A 21,164-nucleotide genomic window follows, 5' to 3' on the forward strand; every position below is an offset into this window, starting at 1 on the left:
CAAGATGCGGGTAGATGGTAGCGCGCGGGGGAGTTATGTGCAGTATATAAGACAAGGTTAAATCCATGGCGAATGAGCCAGTCCAACGTGGCGATGGTGCTGATCTTTTTTGGTTCCCTCGGGAATCGGCACAGCCGCTGAGATAATAATAGGTGCCGCAGAGGATGATGCCATGCATAACATAACTGGGTGTGTGGAATGCGTCTTGGCAGGTATCTATGAGATGAGATGTAAATAAATATAGCTTAATTTCTACGACGATACATGTTGACCCAAAATGCCAAGCGCCCTGAACTACATCAGTAAAGCGGACAGGGTTTAGGGCGGGTCCAGTCACGGGATGTATGCCGAGGCATCTCCTGAGCTATCGTCATAGAGACCGGAACTAAACAACTTCATCTTTGCAATCATGCCTGGGGTTACAGATACTCGCCGATCGGTGCTCATCACAGGGTGAGTGACTAGCTCCATATCGTGCGGGATATCCTTCCTGACAAGAATCACAGATGCTCTCCCGGCGGCATTGGGAACTCGCTCGCGCGTGAGTTTCATCGCCGGGGCCTGCGCGTGTTTGCGACCGCCCGGAGTGCTACCACCATTTCAGACTTGGCCGACGTTGGCATCGAGACCCTAAGTCTGGTGGTGGATGACACAGACAGCATCAAGAGCTGTTTTGCGGACGTAGAGTCCAGGCTTGGAGACAAGGGTCTGGACTATCTCGTAAACAATGCGTGAGTGATCCCTCTATACCTGTATAGAGACTATTGATAGCTGAAAAAAAAAAATAATAGTGGTCGAAGTCCGTCCAATAAGACTTTCTTTTGTTGAATATCTCCCAACTGATGCATCGTAGACTACACGGTCCCGGCCATGGAAGTTGAGTTGGACGAGGTCCGGAAGACCTTTGAGACCAACGTCGTCGCCGTCATCGCCATGTGCCAGGCATTCCTGCCACTCCTGATCAAGGCCAAAGGCACAATTGTCCAGATTGGATCTGTAGCTGGGGTGGGTCTTCTTCATTGGTTTGTTAAAGATGTACTGAGTTGACTTCTTAGATCATCCCGTATGTCTTTGGATCCGTTTACAACGCCTCCAAGGCCGCATTGCACTCGTTCAGTGATACTCTTCGTGTGGAGCTGGCTCCATTCGGGTACGTCATGCTTTGTCCCATCCTCTGTGCCGTCATTAATAGAAAAATGCAGCGTCAATGTCACCACTATAGTCACCGGTGGCGTCCAGTCTCGAATCGCACGTACCGAGCGGACTCTCCGGCCGAATTCGATGTACTCTCCCATCGAGGCCGAGTATAACCGCCGCGTGACGCACAGTCAGGATGGCGCCATGCCTCATGAGGCCTATGCTCGCAGCGTGGTCGCGCAGGTGCTGTATGGATCGGCGCCGTGGCGCTGGTTGTGGCCGTGGGCGCGTGGGCGCAAGAGTTGGGTCTGGGAGGGCAATCGCAGCTGGGTGATCTGGTTCCTTGCTGGAGGCTGGGCGTGGTCCGGGCTTTTTGGTCGGCTTATGACCAACATGTTTAAGTTGTACAAGCTTAAGGGCGTGCGCAAATGAGGTTCGAGTGTGTATCAAGTTAGAGAAGTACTCTTTATTTTATATTGCTGTGTTGGTATATGTTTTCTAGCACCGTATACCGTAGGATAACTGTTTATCGACGGTCAACAGATGTATATCCCCATGAGTACAAGTAGAGAGATATATATATCAGACAAGAAAAGTAGAAAAACCTTGTACATCTTTCTCCATGCACACTTAAGCACATTTTAGGCCCATTTCCTCTTCTTCTATCCCTGTAATATACTAGAAGCCACACTCCATAGCATCTCTACCGCCGTCATTGTTCTTCCTGCTACGCCCGATGGACCCGCTGAGTCAGGCCAGGGCACCCCCCTGATTGGCTATCTGGTCGCCCAACTTGTGATGCCTCAGGCCGCCACAGCCATCGTCCCGAGAAGCCGTGAAAAAGAAAGCTGTTCTCCCGAATCATCATCTTCCTCCCTCCCCCCAAAACAACCCCAAAGGGCCCCTTATACCACCGCCCTTGTTTCAAACTCTCCTCTCCTTCTTCATCATTCATCATGTTCAAGCTCGCTCGCAGCAGACCAATTGCTGCCGCTTTCAGGGCCGCGACGGTGAGAATCTATTCTTCCCGAGCCGTTTGGTCTATCGGGCCGCGTCTCGGTAGATGATCGTTACTGACGCCAACTTGCACCCCAGGAGTCCTCCGTCCAGAGCAGACTGGCTCTGCAGCAAAAGCGCAACCTCTCTATCCACGAATACTTGTCCGCCAGGCTCCTGAAGTCTGTACGTACAACCCTCGTCGAATCTTGCGGTCGCAGATTCTTTTAACCCTAATTTGTTGCTGACGGAGGTGGCAGTACGGCGTTGGTGTCCCCAAGGGCGAGGTTGCTCGCTCTCCCGAAGAGGCTGAGGCCGTTGCGCGGTCGATCGGTATGCTTATCCTGCCTGTTGTTTTCGCCGCGCCCCAGGCTAACAGGGATAATAGGAAACGATGACATGGTGATCAAGGCTCAGGTTCTGGCTGGTGGCCGTGGTAAGGGTACATTTGACAATGGTCTGAAGGGCGGTGTCCGGGTGATTTACTCGTGAGTTGGATTTCGACGATGGTGCTTGAAAGACTACTGACTGTGCCGTGCTGCAGTTCCACCGAGGCCAAGATGTTCGCCGAACAGATGATCGGCCACAAGCTCGTCACCAAGCAAACCGGTGCTGGTGGCCGTATCTGCAACTCAGTGTACATCTGCGAGCGCAAGTTTGCCCGCCGTGAATTCTACCTCGCTGTCCTCATGGACCGTGGTACCCAGTCCCCCGTCATTGTCGCTTCGTCGCAGGGTGGTATGGACATCGAGACCGTCGCCAAGGAGAACCCCGACGCCATCCTGACCACCCCTATTGACATCAACGTTGGTGTCACCGACGACATCGCGCGCACCATTGCCACCGACCTGGGCTTCTCTTCACAGTGCATCGAGGAGGCGAAGGAGGCCATCCAGAACCTCTACAAGTGCTTCATGGAGCGGGATGCTACTCAGATCGAGATCAACCCTCTGTCGGAGACCTCGGACCACCAGGTCCTGGCCATGGACGCCAAGCTGAGCTTTGACGACAACGCCGAGTTCCGCCAGCAGGAGGCTTTCTCGTGGCGCGACACCACCCAGGAGGACGCTGATGAGGTCAAGGCTGCCGAGCACGGCCTGAACTTCATCAAGCTGGACGGTGACATCGGCTGCCTGGTCAATGGCGCCGGTCTTGCCATGGCCACCATGGATATCATCAAGCTGAACGGCGGCAGCCCCGCCAACTTCCTGGACGTCGGTGGTGGTGCCACCCCGGCGGCTATCAAGAGCGCCTTCGAGCTGATCACCAGCGACCCCAAGGTGTCTGCCGTCTTCGTCAACATCTTCGGCGGTATCGTGCGCTGTGACGCCATTGCCCAGGGTCTGATTAACGTCGTGCAGGACATGGGTCTCCGCACGCCGATTGTGGCCCGTCTGCAGGGCACCAACATGGAACAGGCTCACAAGCTGATCAACGAGTCCGGCCTGAAGATCTTCTCGATCGAGGACCTCCAGAACGCCGCCGAGAAGTCCGTCCAATTCTCCAAGGTCGTCAAGATGGCCCGGGATATCGACGTTGGCGTCGAGTTCACCCTGGGCATCTAAGGACGAGTCACTCGTGATTTGCAGTGACACCACATACTAGAAATCCTTGTTTTGAATCCCGGCCGTTCTTGTGTCATTATCTTTCTTTTGTCACTGTATTCTTGTGTGTTCCTAGGGGTTTTTTTTTCTATATCATTTCCTAATTGGAAGGGGATGTGCGAGTTTGATTGTTTAACTGCTTGCCCGTAGATGATAGGAATGTCTCCTATTCTGGATCCTCGCCATAATAAATGATGTTGATAGCCAGTCATGGTCTGTTCCTATACATGGTCTTCTATTTCGGTTGGTTGTTCTCTCCCCTGCCGGTGTTCCCGAACGGAATTCTTCCCGTAACATCTCCCGCTCATGTCTCGGCCAGGCCGCCAGACCACCAAGCCTGGAACTTCCGGAGGCACCCATTTTTCGTCAAAGGCCCATATCTGCAGACCGTACTGGTCGAAAAGCACAACGAAATCACTGTCTGCGCACATCGAGTAGTTCTCCCCGGGGAGGCCTGAACCGCACATAGAGTATCGATGTACACCAGGCTTCCAAAGCATGGATTTGAGGATACATATCCGTTTGGTATCGTTGGATCGAGAGTATGCCAGGTTACTGTGTACAGGAAACACTGAAGAGGAGCCTAATCTGCCAGGAAGGAGATCAAAGCTGATCGTGTCCCCATCAGGCTCAAGAGAAAGAAAACATGAACCTTCCTGATCAGTCTCCTCGTTGACATATTCGAAGAAAGTGGTGCTCTGATACCCGCCAAAGGTCTCATCTTTTATCTCTCCAAAATCAAGGTATCGAACCACGAGATGTGTGTCTAAGGAGATATTCTGGCGTCGTGAGAGCACGCAGGAGACTGTGCCGGAGTCGTTGATTGAGAATTTCTGGACATGCAGTTGAAGGTTAGAGGTCTGGTCGAACTTGAACTCAAAGTTTTTCGTCTCCAAACTAGCCACCGTGATCCGATCTTCCGGAGCGTGCAATGCGACCAGTTGGCCCTTACACCCAGTCTCAACTTGCCGAGTGACCTCGGAATTGAAACACCAGTGGACCAAGTAGCTCTCGAAGCCGATAACAACTTTGGTCCCATTGATGAGGAAGTGATAATGAGCGTCTGTTGAAGGCAGTCGGAAGGATTTTTCCTCGTGGGAGTCAAGGTTCCAAACATGACAGTAACTGCCAGTCCCTTATGAGATCGTGAAGGTACCCAAGTTATAGAAGGAAAGCAACATACCCTTGAATGGTGAGAGCCGCTAGAAACCCTTTGGAGACCCGAATGAGTAGCAGTTCATCTCGATTTTCAGTCATAAACCGATCTTGCTTGCCCGTCCACAGGTTTATGATCGCGACAGAGGCGCACTCGGTCTCCTCTTCGATCCAGGCCAAGACTCCATCATTGAACACCGCTTTTGACGCAACGTTAGGAGGTATTACTTGAGCGCATTTGATGTGTGCTCCGATGATTGGCCGGCCGCGCTCTTGTCGAATTCTCTTCTCAAGGAGTTTGGTAAACTGCCAAGGCGAGTGTATTGAGGACACATCGGTGCCTGTATTGGCCCGATAAGCAGCACGGCAGACTATCGAGGAGGAAAGCACTTCCTGCCATCGCTTCGAAACCTGTACGTCGGTAGTCGCATGTCAGCCTGCTGGAACAGGCAGGATAGGACATACAGTGACCATACCCTGCGAAAGAGAATGATATCGACTAGCTCCCAGTATTCGACAATCAAAGCGACAATCTCTAGAGGCAAGCTGCCGACCAAGTCGCGTTGAAAGATCCGGGGATTTATGCGGTCCTTCACCTCGCGCCATTCATCCAGAACGAGCTGATCCAGGATGCCAGAGTACCTGCGGATGGCTGATCAGCAGATAGTCGCCAACTAGATAGAGTGTTTCATACGCAGCTTGACGCGCCTGATTTGAGCTGAGAGCGCTGAAACTGGCTATGATGGCCTGAACGTTGGGGTCTGGCTCCATGGCAGTCCGTTGGAGGGTGGAGCAAGGAAACGAAAGGAGAAAGAGAAGAGAGGCATATCCTTAGTTATCCGATGACCTTACACGATAACTACCTTGGACCTAATAAATCACTGGTTAGTTGGTTATACAGGAGGTAGAGGTAATAATCGACCCGATTGCTGGGCCTGTTCAGCTCTCGCCCCCTTCCCCGCAGCTTTCGCAGCTCTTCTTCCCTTCTGCAACTCCCTCTCCCTCCCTCCCTCCCTCTCTCTCTTTCTCTCTCTCTTACACCTACTCTCAACTTCTCTTCCTCGACTCTCCCTTTCCTCCCATCACCCCTGCCATCCAATTTTTCGATCGCGCAATGACTCTCCCGATCCCTCGTGCGTCTTGATCTGCGCCTGGCTTGGGCTCCCGCGAGAATCCCACGTTCTCCTCCCGCACGAGCTGTAAACGGCCATCGCGTCCGACCCCCTTCCTCGTCTCCGCCACCACTCCCCCGGTGGCCTCTCGCGGGTTCGCTTCCACCGCCTCTTCTACACCTCTTCTTGCGCATGAAATGAACAGCTTCGCCGACCCTCCAACCGTGAGAAACCCTGTCGCCGGGCCTGCACTCGCCCCGGGCTATACACGCAATCTTCCGGTGCTTTCGTCGTCCGGGCCGCATTCCGCTGCCGCGCGAGAGATGGCTGCCTCGTCTGTGTCGGCAGGAGGTGCCTCTGCACATGGCAGCTCCGATGGCGACCGACCGGGAGTTGCTACCAATGGCTCGGTGGATGCCAATACCAATGCTCCCAACCAGGCCATCGGAGCTGCTGCGGCAGCTCAGCAGCCCAAGGTCGTGCAGACTGCCTTCATCCATAAGCTCTACAAGTACGGTTCCCCCCTATATTGTCGCGTCAGATGCCCGTGCGCCCGGTCTAGTCCGCTTACAATCGCCGCAGCATGTTAGAAGACACCAGTATCCAGCATCTCATCTCCTGGTCGAGCACCAACGATAGCTTCGTCATGTCCCCGACCTCGGAGTTTTCCAAAGTCCTAGCGTTAGTCCATTGTCCCGGAAAACCCCTTGATTTTGCTGATACCCCGGCAGTCAGTACTTCAAGCACACCAATATCTCCTCGTTCGTCCGCCAGCTGAATATGTATGGGTTTCATAAAGGTGCGTTTGCTTCCTCTATCTCTTTGCTCCATTATTTGCTGATCCATGCCCGTAGTGAGCGATGTGTTCCATACAGGGTCCCCGGATTCTGCCCTGTGGGAATTCAAGCATGGGAATGGCAATTTCAGACGCGGCGACCTGGTCGGGCTACGAGAGATCAAACGACGAGCATCCAGGCATGCTTTAATCCACCGGGACTCTTTCCCTAGCCACAAAACCGCAGTATCGCAGCCTGGTACACCAGCGGAGCCGGTTCCTGATGCGACGGAGGCCCGGTTGATGAGTCTCGAGCACTCGCTATACGACATGCACAATCGTTTGTCGCGCGCCGAGGAGGGTAACGTGGCGTTGAACTCGAAGTGCCAGGGCATGGCCGAGAGCCTCACCAAATGCTATCACGTAAGTTCGCATTGGTCTGGATGTGAGGCTTTTGCTAACATCGTCAATCACAGTGGACGCACTCGATCTCGCGGTTTCTTCTAGCTGTCGTCCCCGATAGGGAAAGTCCTCTACATCGTGATGGTATGTCGGGTTCTTCCCATTGATTTGGTATTTTATTGACAGTGCAGTAGTCTCCAACATGCAAAGAGAAGTGGAGAGGCATCTCGACAACATCCGCGCTCTCGAAACCCCGCAAGACTCGCTCATGCCTCCACGCCAACCGTACTTTGGCAACATGCCCGTCGAACCCGGACCGCCTCTCTCACCTCGCCAAATGCCGCAGGATGACAGCCGCCGACAGTCCATGATCCGGCCACCCGTTCCGCCGCATCTCGCAGGATCTCCTCGCCGCTATGGCTCGATTGGTGGCCCCAATGCGTCAGCAACTTATAATCGACCGCAGGCCCCCCCGGTTGCTCCACAGCAACAACAAGCAATGCCGCATCCTCTGTCTGTTTCCACCCCACAAGGACCTAACCTTGCCCGCAGACATACCTCTGCCGACATTCGGCAACACGGCTGGCCCCCGTCGGGCACTTCTCCTCTCCCTCTGGGCAACGCCGGTCCTGGCCCTTGGCCTCCATCTCCGCACCGAGTGCCAACCTCTAGTGACCAGCAAGTTCGAGATGTTTTGGCTCAGTACGAAATGGGTGGTTCCCGGCGACTGCAAGACCGATCCCGCCATGCCACCCCGCCGACGAACATCGAATCTTCCCCGTCCTTGCTTGGCGTAGACGGTGGCTGGTCACTTGGAGGTTCTCGATTCGCACGGCAGGATTCCTCGCTGCCGGCGACACGCCGTTCGAGCATGGCGAGCAATGTTCACTCCTTGCTCAACCCTGCCGATACTGCGGAACGGCCTGATGAGGACCAGAACATGTCGGACGACCGCAAGCGGAAACGACTTGAATGAACGGGCACGTCAACAATAATCGAGCAATCTTCAGCATACGACAGGTACAGTCGTTGCCCACCACCCATATATTACGTCCCTCGATCGATTTTTGACCATGAGGGTTTTTATATCCTGCCCCTTCCCTCCCCTGTTCTTTCTCTTTGGACTCCACCTGTACAATTGAAACGCAGCCCACGGCCAGTGTAATCTGGCTGTCCCTTTTGTGGAGAGCGTTGACGGCCTCCGGTTTCTGTTTCTGCGCGCCCACTTTTTTTTTTGTAGATGTCCAATTTTTTTTTTTTATATCCGATTGTTTTAGTGGATGGTGGGAGATGGATGAGAGGAGGCACACTGCTACGAGAAATGTCGCGGCTCTGGGTTCATACTTTATTTATCACAGCAACATCATATACCCTTGGGTCCGGCGGAGCAAAAACAAATCAATCTTGAGGCATTTAGATCGTGGGGAATTGAACTGTTAAATTCCATACATAATATGGTCGTCTGTATACGAGGTTGGCCATGCTGTTGAGATGGTAGCTGGAAGGGCTGTCTCCGGTTATTCGGAACTAGTCCCGCCGTCGGTCGTAGGTGACGGACGGGTTCAACTGAAGCAAGGCAACTACTATTTCCCGGATTGGGACTGGGGGTCCCCCAGATCGCATCGTCCTTGCAGGCGAGGAGGGCCTTGGGAAGCCCAGGAATGTGAGATGATAAAGTGAGAATTCAACGCCATCACATTATTCACCTCTTCTTCCTCTTCTTGGCCCTCTCAGCCAAGATCTCATCCAAATAACTCGTAGCCTTCTTTTTGCCCTTGGAGGATGCAGCACGAGAAGAAGGCGGCGGGACCGCAGCAGCAGGCGTTGCCTTATTCTCAGCATCCCCCGCAGCGGGATCCTGTGCCAAGTCTTGGCTCGTATCGTCCTTTCCTCTCCTTTTATTGGTTTTCTTCTTGCCCACCAGTGCTGTACGCCCTTCCTCTTCGTCCTCGTCATTTTCCTCTTCTGTATTCCCGGTACCTTGGACCTGTCCCGCAGAAGATGTCGTATTATTCCTCGCAACCATAGGACTAGTCCTTGAAGGTAGCGGTTGATTCGCCGCAGCCGCCTTCATAATCTTGTCATAATTCTTGCCCAGCAATTGCTTGCGCAGCTTATCGTTGGAGCCGAGCTCGGTGCGGTTCCAGCTTCCATCGGCAGCTTTTTCGGGGAGAGGGGCTCCGACTCCTAGCCTGCATGTTCGAAAAGTCCCTGTTAGCAATTCGAAATGACGATATATATGAACAAAGGAAAGCAAAGAAGACATACGTCTCAGGCACTGCAGTAAAGATCTCATCCTCTTCTTTTTGTAGTTCCTCCTCGGACTTGACGTGGGTGAGCTCCTCATCTGTTTGTGCGGGGAGCCATGATGCAACGAGACGTTGGCTGCGTGCGAGGGCGACGTTGGCACGATTGAGAATCACGTCTGACTCTGGTTTGGAGATTGACATTGTCGTTGGTTGGGAGGTTTATCTCATCTGCGCTGGGGGACTTTTTTGGCGGGACACTCGAGGCGGTGGGGGAATGTCTCACCGCTCGATGTATAAGTACTAGTATGTAGGACAAAAGTTTACATCACAACGCTAGGTGGAAAAACTTATCATGAATATTAATGATCTATATATTGTGCTTCGTCACTACTAGACAAAAGATACAACGTCCTATCCAGATGGTTGGCAAATAATCTAGGTCGCCTTCCTCTTACTAATGTCCGCTTATACCGCAAGCCGGCTCGGGGCGCTGGTTTACGTCGAGAAGAAAGAGCCAACCACTGTCTAGCACTTCTTTAGCAATGCCGACGATGGGCGAGGAAGGTCATGACGAAGACTATTGGGATCTAAGGGCCGAGAATTTCAAAAATCCTTGTCATGGCCAGATCGGGAGTCTTGGTGGATCTGACATGGCACATCAATAACCCACTGAAGATTTTCCTATACCCAAGTGGTAGACGTCCATAGGAATTCATGGTGATTCAGGAAAGTGAAGATATTGTCACGCTGTATGATTAAAACTTATTGTCACTTTTGCTGGCCTAAGCTCAATTCCGTTCAGTGGCGGATTCTAACTTATGCGCGCTGTCTAGCCTGAGGAACTCTTCACTCCCATTCAGATCATCCAACCGATGAAAATCGCCCACTGTAGTCGTTTGTATTTGATTTGCCTGTTTGCCTCGTCTTTCTACAAGCCCGAATGGCCCATTTGGCTGATTATTTCGCCGCGCCGAGTTGACATTGGTAGATCCACTTAAGTGGTCTGTAGATGAAACTCCCCCTTTGATATGGCGAAGGAGAGGGCGGAGGGTCGCGAGGCTGCCGGCTGTTATTCCAAGTCCATTTTCCACGTTTGACAGGACAGCAATTTCCACTGTGGCATCTGTATGGTTTCAAGGATGGTCAGTATGCATCGAACACGGCACTCGCCACTTAAAAGGGACAGCAGTACATAAAAATTCCCGTTCGGCAAAGGTCTGAACAAATGGAAATCGAGCAATCACTGCAGCACTTGCACTAGAAACCAATCCAGACATATTAGAGAGACAAAACGAAGTTCTGTGGGCCCAAAAGAGACTGACATGCAAGCAAGGCCGAGGATGCCGACTACGGCAACCTTCAGGTTGAAATCCATGTTCAAGTTCCAAACCAAGAAGATGGGAAGAATACCAGCTGTCAAGTCGCAGATGGCGGCGAAAACACTATAAACATAGGTCATTGCGATAATTCCGTCCATGGTTATACATGAGCCATCTGTTGGAGGATTGGGGCCGACTCTGGTCCAGAAGAATGAAAGAGGCCGGCATTGCAGAAGCATCAGGAACATAAACAATAGCCCTGTTGCCACGGTGAAGAACATGACAAGGTAAAGGATCCAGTTGTGCACGCGGCGAACGGTAATTCGGAGCAGGAAGACGCAGACGGAGGCTTTGCAGAAGACGGAAGAGAAGCAGTACCCAATCTCGCAAAGCCACCAGTACTAGGAGGAGGTTAGCTAATGAGGTTCATTATGGTCAAACGCTGATAACTTCTTACTCTCATCGCCATGAGAGCGTTACTCGGGGTTATATCTTCGAATCGCTTCCCGGTGCCATAAAGGCTTCCGCCAATCATGCTTCCGGAGTACATGATATAAAAGAGCTACCACAATTAGTCTTAGCACTATTCGCAGAGACAGTGAAACACTATACCATGGCCACCACCATAAGACCATCATCCCATCCAAAACTCTTGACCACTCTCGATCGGCAGTATACCCGAAGACAAACCGCGACGAAAGCAATCGATACAAACGTCGCCGCCACCGCCCTGACCGCCAAGCTGCGGTCAGCCATCAGGAAGGAAAGACTCGAAGAATCGTCTTCTCTTTCCTAGACCTCTGGGGAAGAAAAAATGGATGGAGCTTGTCGGGAATTGACGACCTTGTGCTTATGTAATTGAAAGTGGCCGGATTGTCCAATGGCATGTGCGCTTGGATACGCAACCTACTTATTCATGCACGTACTGCTCATTGCAAGTTTAAAATTGACTATTCTACTCTAACGGCCAATAGCGGTCGCTATTAGAATTGGCACGAGCTTAACTATTTTAGGTAATTTCCAAGAAGACATCATACGATGGCAATTGGACGACCAGCGCCCTGGAAGTCTTTTGTGTCATTGCCAAACGTTGTAATTGGCGGACTCTCTCGTAAGGTCCTGCTTTGTAATAGTCTAGACTCCGGTGGGTCCCCGATTCAATAGCGCCTACTAGACTCGAGCTCTGAGAATTGTCAAGCTTTTAGGTAAATGAAAAAGAGGGACGGTCGACACACACGGTAGAGTCGAGAATGTGGTCACTGGTCGCTGGCGCTAAAATTAGTTGAACTGCCTCGGGACAAACTCATCAGGTGGGTTACTGAGGTGCTGATAGATAGGTTTCCCTTTGGGAGACCACACTTAGTCGCTCCTTTCCCTTGGTGGTCTCCTTCCTCCTGGTTCTGCTGCGTCTTCTCGCTTCCCCTTGAGCTCTCCGTGCAGAACACAAACTCTTGAGAAACAACCTCCAACAAACCGGAGATGGGCGGAGATAGGTTAAATTTTGCCGCAGGGGTGGGGTATTAACTAAGCCCGGCAGGCGAGGAATCGAACTAGTGGCAATTCAACCGTTCTCCATAGGATGAGCTAGCCTTGGATGAGGGCGGACGAGGATACCGTATGCGGTCGTGGATGAAACTAAATTTGTCAACTCTTCATCGAAAATCATACACAGCATACCTTGACATCAACCGCTTGTCCAGGACATGCAATCCATGCTTCAACATAGCCCATCAACTCAGATTTCTCTGGGCTTTTCACACCGATCTCGCCCGTTTCTGTAGAAGAATTCGAAGACTAGTGGGGAGACGCGCATGAAATGTAAATCTTCAACAGACGATGATCACCGATAGTCCCTACTAGTTCTTTCTAACGCGATCTACCTAGCGTGGTATAGACATTAGATAGTAACCCTAATGTCGTCTCTCGCATCGTAGCTTTGGTTATGATGGCGCTTGTTGCGATAATACCGTATGCATACTGTAGCGCTTTTGTTGTAAGCTGAAGCCCCGCGAAGTTATCTTTGACAATATCATCTGTGCCCGCGAAGTCACTGAAATTTTCAGCATTAGCTTGCTCAGGCCCAGACTTCGAGTGGCGCGACTATAAGAGCTCATGACTTGCTTGAACAAAGAACTCCAGAGGTTTCTCTGCCTTGGCACAGGAAGGCAATGGCTACGATGCCTTTTTTTATTCCGAGAGCGGGACTAGATCGTTGATCTTCTTGGCGCTTTACCGTGTAGCATTAGCCAATGTCTAGCTCCTAACGCTTTGGCCACCATAAAAGCTTTTACCTCATGGCTGCGGGGAAATATTTGGAAATCCACAAACCATGTTGGCAGAGAATTCATCTCGGTGTCAATTAGCCCGAAACCAAGGGTCCCAAAGGATTTCTGCCCGTAAATCATGGTAAATCTCGAAGAGAGCATGGGCCACAGCTGAAGATCTACATTTTGTAAACGCAAGCATTCTGCGTTCTGATCAGCGTGAAAGAATACCTCAAATTGGCTTTCTCTTTGTCTTGGAGGGGGCTAAGGTGTTTTATGCCTGGTTCAACTGGCCCACATATCGGTCAATGCTCAATGGAAATTGTATTCAGGAAGCTAAAAGCCATTAGTTATGAGGTCCCACTCATATTTCATGATTTGAGGTATCCAATTATTTGCCGTAACCTAAAGGAATCGCTGATGATTTCTTTCATTCCCGGCCATCCCCGGTCTTAGCCCTTTGTGCTAGTACTTGAAACAAAGAATATGGAATTAAACCTGTGGGAGTCGCGCTAGATTTATTAGCAGTTCGGTGCCTGTCTCAAACATCATGATATTGCAATTTTCTAGCATATTTGTCGCACAATTAAACTGGAATATCTGAATACTCCAATCTCAAGCTCACGCGTGCTTAGGGCTTTGGACGCCTACAGCTGCTACCAAAGCATCGCACGCAGAACTTTGCGTTGATGCATTAGCACCACCCGTGAACGGGCCCGACCATAAAATATCAAGCTCGTTATCAACGCCCCGGTCGTTGATCCAGATGCTATCTGCATTTCTCTCGACGAATGACTTCAGCTGTTCACTTGAAGAAGCTCCATATAAATCCTGAACATTCCGCAAGAAGATTCCCTTGAATTGAGATCCATCAGCGCCACAATTTGGCTCACAAGGATCGTGTAGGATGCCATTTGAATCAGTGAGCACTTCTAAGGCAGCAGTGGCGATATTCTTGGCCATCTTCAAATAGGAGGACTCATCTGGCAACGCCCGGGAAAGCTCAACGAGGCCACCAAGAATAACACCCTGGTTATATGACCAGATCGTTCCATTGTCGTTCTCACACGTCGTTAAGTCAAGACCGTTATTGATATTGTTTTGTGCGTTGATCATCCCACTTCTCTTGAACCAAGTCCATTCCTTCAAGGCCCAATCCAGGTAATAGTTTTTATCGGGCATTCTGTTGGCGAGGTGGGCTGCGACGCTAAGAAAGAGCTCGTTCTCAATAGCCCCGTTCTGAGTATGGTTTTTATTCCACCAAACACCGCCGCAGGTGGCACCCCAGCCTGTTGTCATGTCTTTGAAAATGTCCGCAGCCATCGAAAGGTATTTCGGGTCGTGGACCAGGTCGAACACTTTGATCCAACCAAGCGCCCACCAACCTTCATCGTCGTAATATTGATTGATAAAACCATTCGGAGGCCCGACAGAGGGTTCATTGACCTGCGAGGTTGAGAAGTTATATTGCTGAGCTTTGACAAACGTATTCTCAAATACTGGAACGGTTGTGTGAATCATGGAAGAATCAATAGCGGTCAGGTCAGCTAACATTGTCAAGCAATTGGCGCTGTTCCACCATCCAGTCGTGTCCCACAATCCGCTGGTTGTGTTATACCATTGTTGTAAGGTAGTCACCGCAGCTTTCGCTTTCAACAGGTAGTCTGTGCGTGGGCTTTCAATAGATCGTTCTCCGATTGGGATGGTATAACCATGCACGCCCGGAGGCCGAATAATTAGCCCGACAACAACAGGTAAAAAGAATCTTTTGCAAGAATAAAACATCGTTCAGGAACTGCAGTCGTCCGGACTGGGTTAAATTCTAAGTAATCAAATTCAGACAAACAAAATAAATACAATAAACTATAAGTGAATCTGCGAGATGCCCTGTTATATAAAAAGCCGTCAGGAGAATAACACCTCCGACACCGGGGTTGCTGGACGTACTGTATTCACCACCGCACAGACATCTCAGTGACCGTTGAGAATTATAATTACTGGATTTCGAAAGTAGCTGGTCTTAACCCCCGCCCCCCTCTGCAACGTTGCATCGGAAGAAGTAGGCAGGGCTCATCGGAGATGCAAGGCCGAGCGTTCTAGATAAAATCTGAGACCATCTGGTGATCTAAAATCCATTATTCTCGGGAAATTTATGGAACACTATTATAGGTTTCCCTTGCCTTGGTGTAGGTTAAGCATGGATCTGTCGAGTAGCATGCTGTTGTTTTGCTAAGATGAAACTGTGATTAGTTCAACCTCCGCATCAAATGCAATTTAAGGCTGTCCACACGAACCCGCTTTCAACCCTCGGAGACAGCTTCTCCGTACCCCGCAAATCTTGATCTGGGAGGTTCATGCAACGAGCTAGATATCAGACTATCCACACCCTAGCAAATCAATCTTGACCAGGGACATAAATATGGAGTCATAACTAAGCCGATTCCTTGAGCTCGATGTAACCTTTTTGACAAACATTAGGCACATTTACCGGTATTTTTCCGACGACAACAGGGGTTAAGTCCTTGCATTTGTAATATATTCGGCCGGACAGTTCTTTGGCCGATGCCACCATCGTTGCCTACCGATCAGAAGCTATGAAGACACCCTAAACTCTGTCCGGATGGTGCCCATTATTCCCCCGCATTTGGCATGTCATTATCTGAGGGGCGCCGATCTCAAATCAACTTGGTTGCCTCTAGAATTAAAGCGGGGAAGAGGCTTTGTTTGAAATCGAAATCTGCTATGATCCCAAACTAGGACAGGAAATAAAAGTGCATGTCATTCTTCGCTTTGAATGCAATGTAAAAGACGGACACATGCTTCCTGTCTCCCATTAAGAACCATACACTATCAATGCGTGTTTTTACCACACACTCTCTTGGCCTTGCGGCTTTAGCCCACGCAAGGTCAGCTCTGGCGGATTCCTTCACGTACAATGCAACCAGGGTGTGATTTGGGTAAATGGCTACAACCTAGGCCGTTACTGGACGATCGGGCCCCAGCAATCTTATTACCTGCCGGGTGTCTGGATGCAAGAGACAGACAACGTCATTCAGATTCTCAATTTGGAGCCCACCGGACAGGAGGGTACGGTTAGTGGTGTGACTTATCGCTCTTGGTTCAACAGACCGGATCCCGATGCTCCTTGAAAGGAAAGAATAGCACGTTAGTTACAAAAGCGAATCCCTTTTCTTCATCGTGGTACATAGGTCGTGAGGGTGGTTGTGCACGAAAAGAAGAGGATCAAAAAACTAATAATAGATACACAAATCTATTTTTAATATACATTTATCTCTTCTCGTACATCCTTTTGGTTGGAGAGTTGGTGCAACTCTAGATCCAGAATCTCTTTGATTGCTTTCGAGAGTGTGAAGAAATGGGACTCGCGAGCCGAATGCGATTCAAGATGCGAGCGATTCTGTTGTTGCATGACGAGATATTGGTAGCTAGCCGCAAGAGACTGCAATTAGAAAGTTAGCAGCTTTCGGGTATACCTTGCCGAGGGAAGGAAACTGACCCTATCGATAGCTTTGCGCAGTTCGATTACGCCATGAGCACCTTGATCGTCATGCCCATCCGCGGACAAGACAGGGATGTTAACACTGGACCCCATGCTGATATTCTGGCCGTTCCATTGTAAACGGCCGCCGAAGAGGCACGCGGTAAGAGGGTCGATGAGAGAAGCGTCAAAAAGGGCTTTTAAAGGAACCCCGTCGAGCCCTACCTCGACTTTCTTGCTGAAGATGAAGAGAGACTGGACAGGCATATATTTCTGCTTGGGATCAGTCGAAGGTATACGAAGGATCGAACTCCCCCTATTTATGACCGTTTTCTTGTCGGCCTCGGTGGCACAGTATGGTGAACGAAGTCGTGAGGGAGCAAGACTTGGTGCCGCAATTTGAGGATACATGCAATGCAGCAGCAAGGCCTTAATCAACGCTAGATTTCTCGAATTGGTGTTTAGTTCAGGACCTCCGAACTGGTAGCTCTCATCCAAACTGGCTTGATCTGGACGAATAAGCCCTGCGCTAGAGAGCTTGCCGAGGATCTCACGAGACACAAGGTAGGTTTCATGGTACCTTGGAAAATGGATGTAATGCTTCAAACAAAAATCCAAGGCTTCCCATCGTCCGGATCGCATATAAACGTCTCGGACAGCTTTGAAGGCATTGATTAACCCAATGTGGTCGCTGTGGCTGGCTTGCGCGAAGCTCTGAAGCTCATTGACAACTCGGGCTTTGCCATCCGGAGTGGACTGGAAGCGGAACAGCGAGTTTTCCGCCATGGCCCCGTGGATCAATAGAGGATCAAGACAGCGGAAAATAATGCCGAGAATAACCAGTTTGGCACGGGCCGGATCTATGCTGAGCTGGGAGAGAATGTGGCCAAGATGAGTGAGGTTGTCGTTCTCGTCCACCGCTTGTAGACGGCGCAGGGAGTCCATCGCGGCTTGTACATTCATGATGTCCGGCGACTCGATAGCCTCCTGGAGGAGCTCGGTTACTGAGATATCGGGGGCACAAACCATTGATCGCAGACAGACATCTTGGAGGTCCATGCGGGTGATTTCTGGAGATTTGGTGACTCGAAAGCCGTCATGTCGTTCTTCAGTGTAGAGAGCGAAATATTCGCCTGGTTGGACGCGCCCTGCACGTCCTGCGCGTTGGATTGCACTGGATTTACTGATCCATGAGCAAGCCAGCCGCCGGGATCGTGACTTGCTGTCAAAGACCGCTTCGTGTGCCTTGCCGCAGTCAACCACGAACTTCACATCAGGAAATGTGACTGACGCCTCAGCTATGTCGGTAGCCAGAATAACTCTTCTGCAGCCTGTGGGTACCTTCGTGGCAATACTCTTCTGTCCTTCCGGCAGCAGCGCGTGTAAGGCTAAGATCTGTAATCGGTTTTCATCGGAAAAGGAGAACCCAAATGCAGGGCCGCGGGAACGAAGCATCTCCTCCACCATGAGGATGTGCTTCATGCCCGGGAGAAAGACCAATACAGAGCCTGTATCTCTTGTGGACAGGATGTGAGCTATTGTTGCCAGCAATAGTTCGTATGGAATCAACGGGTCTTCGTACTCGCTTGAGGCGTTGGGGAATTGTTTGGGCGGTACCTTGAGGGATTCTAAAACTGGAGCCACGTGTGAAGGTGGTCCGCTGCTGAAATGCTTATAGTGCTGCAATAAGTAATTGGCCGTCTCGTATTTAGTGTCCGGGTTGTTGAAGAATTGAGCCAGGGCATCGGGACTCCCGTAAAGGCGAATAAGGCTCAGAAGAATCTCATCAAGATAGTGCTTCTCTACGGGAAACGAACGACCAGGAATGATAAGATGAGGAGCAGGGACCCTCGTCCCGTCTGGTTCCTTGTTGCTGAAATAGGAAGAGAAGAGATCGAGATCCAGGGTTGCGCTCATAATGATTACCTTAGGCGTGGAGTGACCGAGCGCCTGACGGCGGCTGATCAAACGTTTCAAAAGCAGCATCACGAAATCGATACCGACATCCCGCACATGAACTTCGTCGAGCATGATGTGGGAGAATGAGTGGAGAAATTGTGGTGAACTTTGCAGGAGATTGAGCATGATACCGGTGGTGCAGTAGGTGATCGCGCCGCCGGTGCGCGGCCAATGGGACTCAAACCGGACCTGGAAGCCAACTGTATCACCGATCCTTTCGCCTCTTTCGTGGGCGACTCGCTGAGCCAGCGAGCTTGCGGCTATTCGGCGTGGCTGAACGCAAAGAACTCGGATATCAGCACCGGCTTGCCTCCTGGTTGCTTGATCAAGAACCATCTGAGGAATCTGTGTTGACTTTCCAGAGCCCGTCTCTCCCGCAATCAGGCAGTAAGTGTGGTTATTGATGATGTCCAAGATCTGTCTCTCATGTTTCCACACGGGCAACCCGTCGATTGATTCTCTAAGAGCTCGGCGTTGTGGATTGGTTTTGGTTTTGTGAATTCTTTTCAAAACCTTCATCAAATACTGCGATCTCTCTCTCGCCTGACGGGAAGTCTGCGAGAATGCCATTCTCCTTTTTGCTCGTGGCCTGATGGGTGTTTTTTTGCCACTCATGCGCACCGTCTCGGCCTGAAGCAGGTCCTTTGTTGCAAAGCGCATCGCGAGAAGTAGATCATCGTCCACGTTGATTCGGACCGCCCTTAGAGCGCGCTCTTTTTTCGTGAGCTGCGTCCATAGTCCCTCCTTTTTCAGTTGCGGTATAATGCTCTCTAACACGAGAACCTTTGCTAATTGCTAGGACCGGATTGTCAGAGCTTGCCATCTTAGACAGGAAATCCTTGAACTTACACGGGATCGGCACGTCACAGTCGACGACCATGTGAAGCGCGAACGCGGGACCGTAATTTTGAAAGAGCAGTGGAAAGACTGGTCCGAAAGCTTGGTAGTTTTCATTTCTCGAATAATTATATTATTCTTGATCAAATTCAGTGCGATCTCAACGTCTTCGGAACTAGCCCTAGGAGACGTCTCTTCCACGCCAGGCTCCTTGGATGGATTTGAGGGATCGGTAGAGTATTCTGCATTGTCAACAGAGCGCGGAGATATGTCCTGGTGTCCTTGTTCATCAACATCATGCGGTCCTGAATCAGTACAGCGGATCTCAGTCGCGGCCGGAGCTGACTGGCCTGTGTTCGGCGCCGTTGTAGCATAGCGGGCAGAAGGTGCCAGCCACCTGTCCCCTATAATCCCAGAGCTATGACACTTCGGCGATCTGGTGTTGGGCGATTGCCGGCGCGAGGTAACCGTTCGAGAGGTTGCAGCCAATGAGCGTCTTGGAGGGAGCGGCAGCAACGCGCGTGGTCGAGGACGGGATTCGTTCCGGGCGAAGAAACATGCCTGCCTAGCATTTCGGAGGTAGGCGAAGGGCCTAGTTCCTGTCGCCATGGTGGGAGGGTCGGCGGCGCGTCGGAGTCTTTGCTCACGAGAAGATCGAATTCAGCCTCTGCATCGTGAAACCAGATCGAGACCGTCCGCAAGCCGCGTTGGCTGGCAGAAGCAGTCAATTGAAATGGTCGTCACAGCGATGAGAGTGGAGGCCAGTCCCGGGGTGAATTGTGATGTCGAAGAAAAGATTCTAGATTGTCCGCGAAGTGGAGGCTTGGCACGCGACTCGGGCACTAAACAGAAATCAATAGATAGATATAGAGTTATGAATAGGTATATGTCTATGTATTTATATTCATCGCATCGTGGGCATGTCCTATGTACAGTCTACCTTTATCGAGAGTCTCTCTCCGGCTGGTATGGGTATACTTCAATCCCGCCAAATGCAAACCCATCACACAGCGGCTTCTTGCTGGTGTTTGGCCCGCAGTCTCTTCTCAGTCTTCATGAACTCGCGAATTCCGACAGGGATGTTGGCGAACAGCTCATCATCTGGACTAGGAGCCGGCCAGTTGGCTTCGCTGCCGCCGCCGTCATCATCCATGCTCTGGCTGACGGAGTCGACTTCTGCCCGAGGCCCAAAACGCATGTCCTTGGTCCCTTTCTCGGCTCCACCCTTCGCTTTAGCCTGCGCGACACGTGTTGCCCAGTCTTCCATTTCATCCCGGAAATCGTCCCAGACGCAGTGGACGCAGCCGCTCATGCAGCAGTTGTCCGGTTCCTCGGGCCGGGGCGGGATGGGAACCCCATTGACCGTCTTCCACTTCGATTCGGGAGGAGTCTCGCCAGGATTGTAACGGGATGAGCGGCCGGGACCAGCCAGGCGGGTTCCGAACACAATGGCCATCTTCTCTTGGGGTGATTGCGGCTCCGAAGTCGACGTTGCTTCGGGCGCATGGGTCGCGGGGCGCGAAGTCGGTGCGCGACCACGATAAGGAGAACGAGAATTCAGAACCACGGAATAGTAACCCGACAACGGATGTGCCTGTGGTGGATTCGCCATTTCATCGGAGGAACTCGGCGCATCATGAGTGCCGCGTCTCTGCCGGAGAGCCGGAGAGCAGGCATAGTGCCGCAGCTGGGGTGTAGAGGGCGAAGTTTCAAGTAATGAGCGTCGCAAAGACAAAGTGGAGGTTGTGCCCAGTGAATGTCGGGTGCCCACGGACAGACACTTCATGGTGGTGTGCGAGTACTAACTATGAAGCAAGGAACGAGAATGAGTGAGAGCCTCATGTGGTCATGGTGCA

The 21,164-nt window shown here is 51.2% G+C and overlaps 9 protein-coding genes across 9 annotated transcripts; 3 read left to right on the top strand and 6 right to left on the bottom strand.

The window, feature by feature from the left end:
* Positions 1-409: 409 nt before the first annotated feature.
* Positions 410-1,569, top strand: N7474_010575 (uncharacterized protein; the record flags this gene model as incomplete). The annotated part of the gene is made up of 5 exons (XM_057201985.1): positions 410-453; positions 507-706; positions 854-1,005; positions 1,056-1,150; positions 1,203-1,569. The coding sequence occupies 5 exons, from the start codon at positions 410-412 to the stop codon at positions 1,567-1,569; spliced, it is 858 nt and encodes a 285-aa protein (XP_057048256.1).
* A 524-nt stretch (positions 1,570-2,093) lies between these two features.
* Positions 2,094-3,698, top strand: N7474_010576 (succinate--CoA ligase (GDP-forming) subunit beta; the record flags this gene model as incomplete). Its single annotated transcript, XM_057201986.1, has 5 exons — positions 2,094-2,147; positions 2,233-2,319; positions 2,394-2,466; positions 2,522-2,621; positions 2,678-3,698. 5 exons carry the CDS (start codon positions 2,094-2,096, stop codon positions 3,696-3,698), a joined length of 1,335 nt encoding a protein of 444 aa, XP_057048257.1.
* A 260-nt stretch (positions 3,699-3,958) lies between these two features.
* N7474_010577 (F-box domain protein) lies at positions 3,959-5,663 on the bottom strand (the record flags this gene model as incomplete). Its single annotated transcript, XM_057201987.1, has 4 exons — positions 3,959-4,862; positions 4,921-5,303; positions 5,369-5,534; positions 5,587-5,663. 4 exons carry the CDS (start codon positions 5,661-5,663, stop codon positions 3,959-3,961), a joined length of 1,530 nt encoding a protein of 509 aa, XP_057048258.1.
* A 538-nt stretch (positions 5,664-6,201) lies between these two features.
* On the top strand, positions 6,202-8,157 carry N7474_010578 (heat shock factor family protein; the record flags this gene model as incomplete). The annotated part of the gene is made up of 6 exons (XM_057201988.1): positions 6,202-6,515; positions 6,587-6,685; positions 6,736-6,803; positions 6,859-7,202; positions 7,256-7,325; positions 7,376-8,157. The coding sequence occupies 6 exons, from the start codon at positions 6,202-6,204 to the stop codon at positions 8,155-8,157; spliced, it is 1,677 nt and encodes a 558-aa protein (XP_057048259.1).
* Positions 8,158-8,883: 726 nt separating this feature from the next.
* On the bottom strand, positions 8,884-9,631 carry N7474_010579 (DUF3245 domain-containing protein; the record flags this gene model as incomplete). Its single annotated transcript, XM_057201989.1, has 2 exons — positions 8,884-9,373; positions 9,450-9,631. 2 exons carry the CDS (start codon positions 9,629-9,631, stop codon positions 8,884-8,886), a joined length of 672 nt encoding a protein of 223 aa, XP_057048260.1.
* Positions 9,632-10,670: 1,039 nt separating this feature from the next.
* N7474_010580 (uncharacterized protein) lies at positions 10,671-11,505 on the bottom strand (the record flags this gene model as incomplete). The annotated part of the gene is made up of 3 exons (XM_057201990.1): positions 10,671-11,150; positions 11,207-11,311; positions 11,362-11,505. 3 exons carry the CDS (start codon positions 11,503-11,505, stop codon positions 10,671-10,673), a joined length of 729 nt encoding a protein of 242 aa, XP_057048261.1.
* A 2,129-nt stretch (positions 11,506-13,634) lies between these two features.
* On the bottom strand, positions 13,635-14,798 carry N7474_010581 (Six-hairpin glycosidase; the record flags this gene model as incomplete). The annotated part of the gene is made up of 1 exon (XM_057201991.1): positions 13,635-14,798. The coding sequence occupies one exon, from the start codon at positions 14,796-14,798 to the stop codon at positions 13,635-13,637; it is 1,164 nt and encodes a 387-aa protein (XP_057048262.1).
* A 1,492-nt stretch (positions 14,799-16,290) lies between these two features.
* N7474_010582 (uncharacterized protein) lies at positions 16,291-19,917 on the bottom strand (the record flags this gene model as incomplete). Its single annotated transcript, XM_057201992.1, has 3 exons — positions 16,291-16,473; positions 16,531-19,266; positions 19,321-19,917. 3 exons carry the CDS (start codon positions 19,915-19,917, stop codon positions 16,291-16,293), a joined length of 3,516 nt encoding a protein of 1,171 aa, XP_057048263.1.
* A 394-nt stretch (positions 19,918-20,311) lies between these two features.
* On the bottom strand, positions 20,312-21,094 carry N7474_010583 (oxidoreductase-like domain-containing protein; the record flags this gene model as incomplete). The annotated part of the gene is made up of 1 exon (XM_057201993.1): positions 20,312-21,094. One exon carries the CDS (start codon positions 21,092-21,094, stop codon positions 20,312-20,314), a length of 783 nt encoding a protein of 260 aa, XP_057048264.1.
* Between the last annotated feature and the right edge of the window lie 70 nt (positions 21,095-21,164).

Source organism: Penicillium riverlandense (assembly GCF_028828495.1).
Source record: "Penicillium riverlandense strain IBT 135883 chromosome Unknown utg000009l_segment0_segment0, whole genome shotgun sequence".
NCBI lineage: Eukaryota > Fungi > Ascomycota > Eurotiomycetes > Eurotiales > Aspergillaceae > Penicillium > Penicillium riverlandense.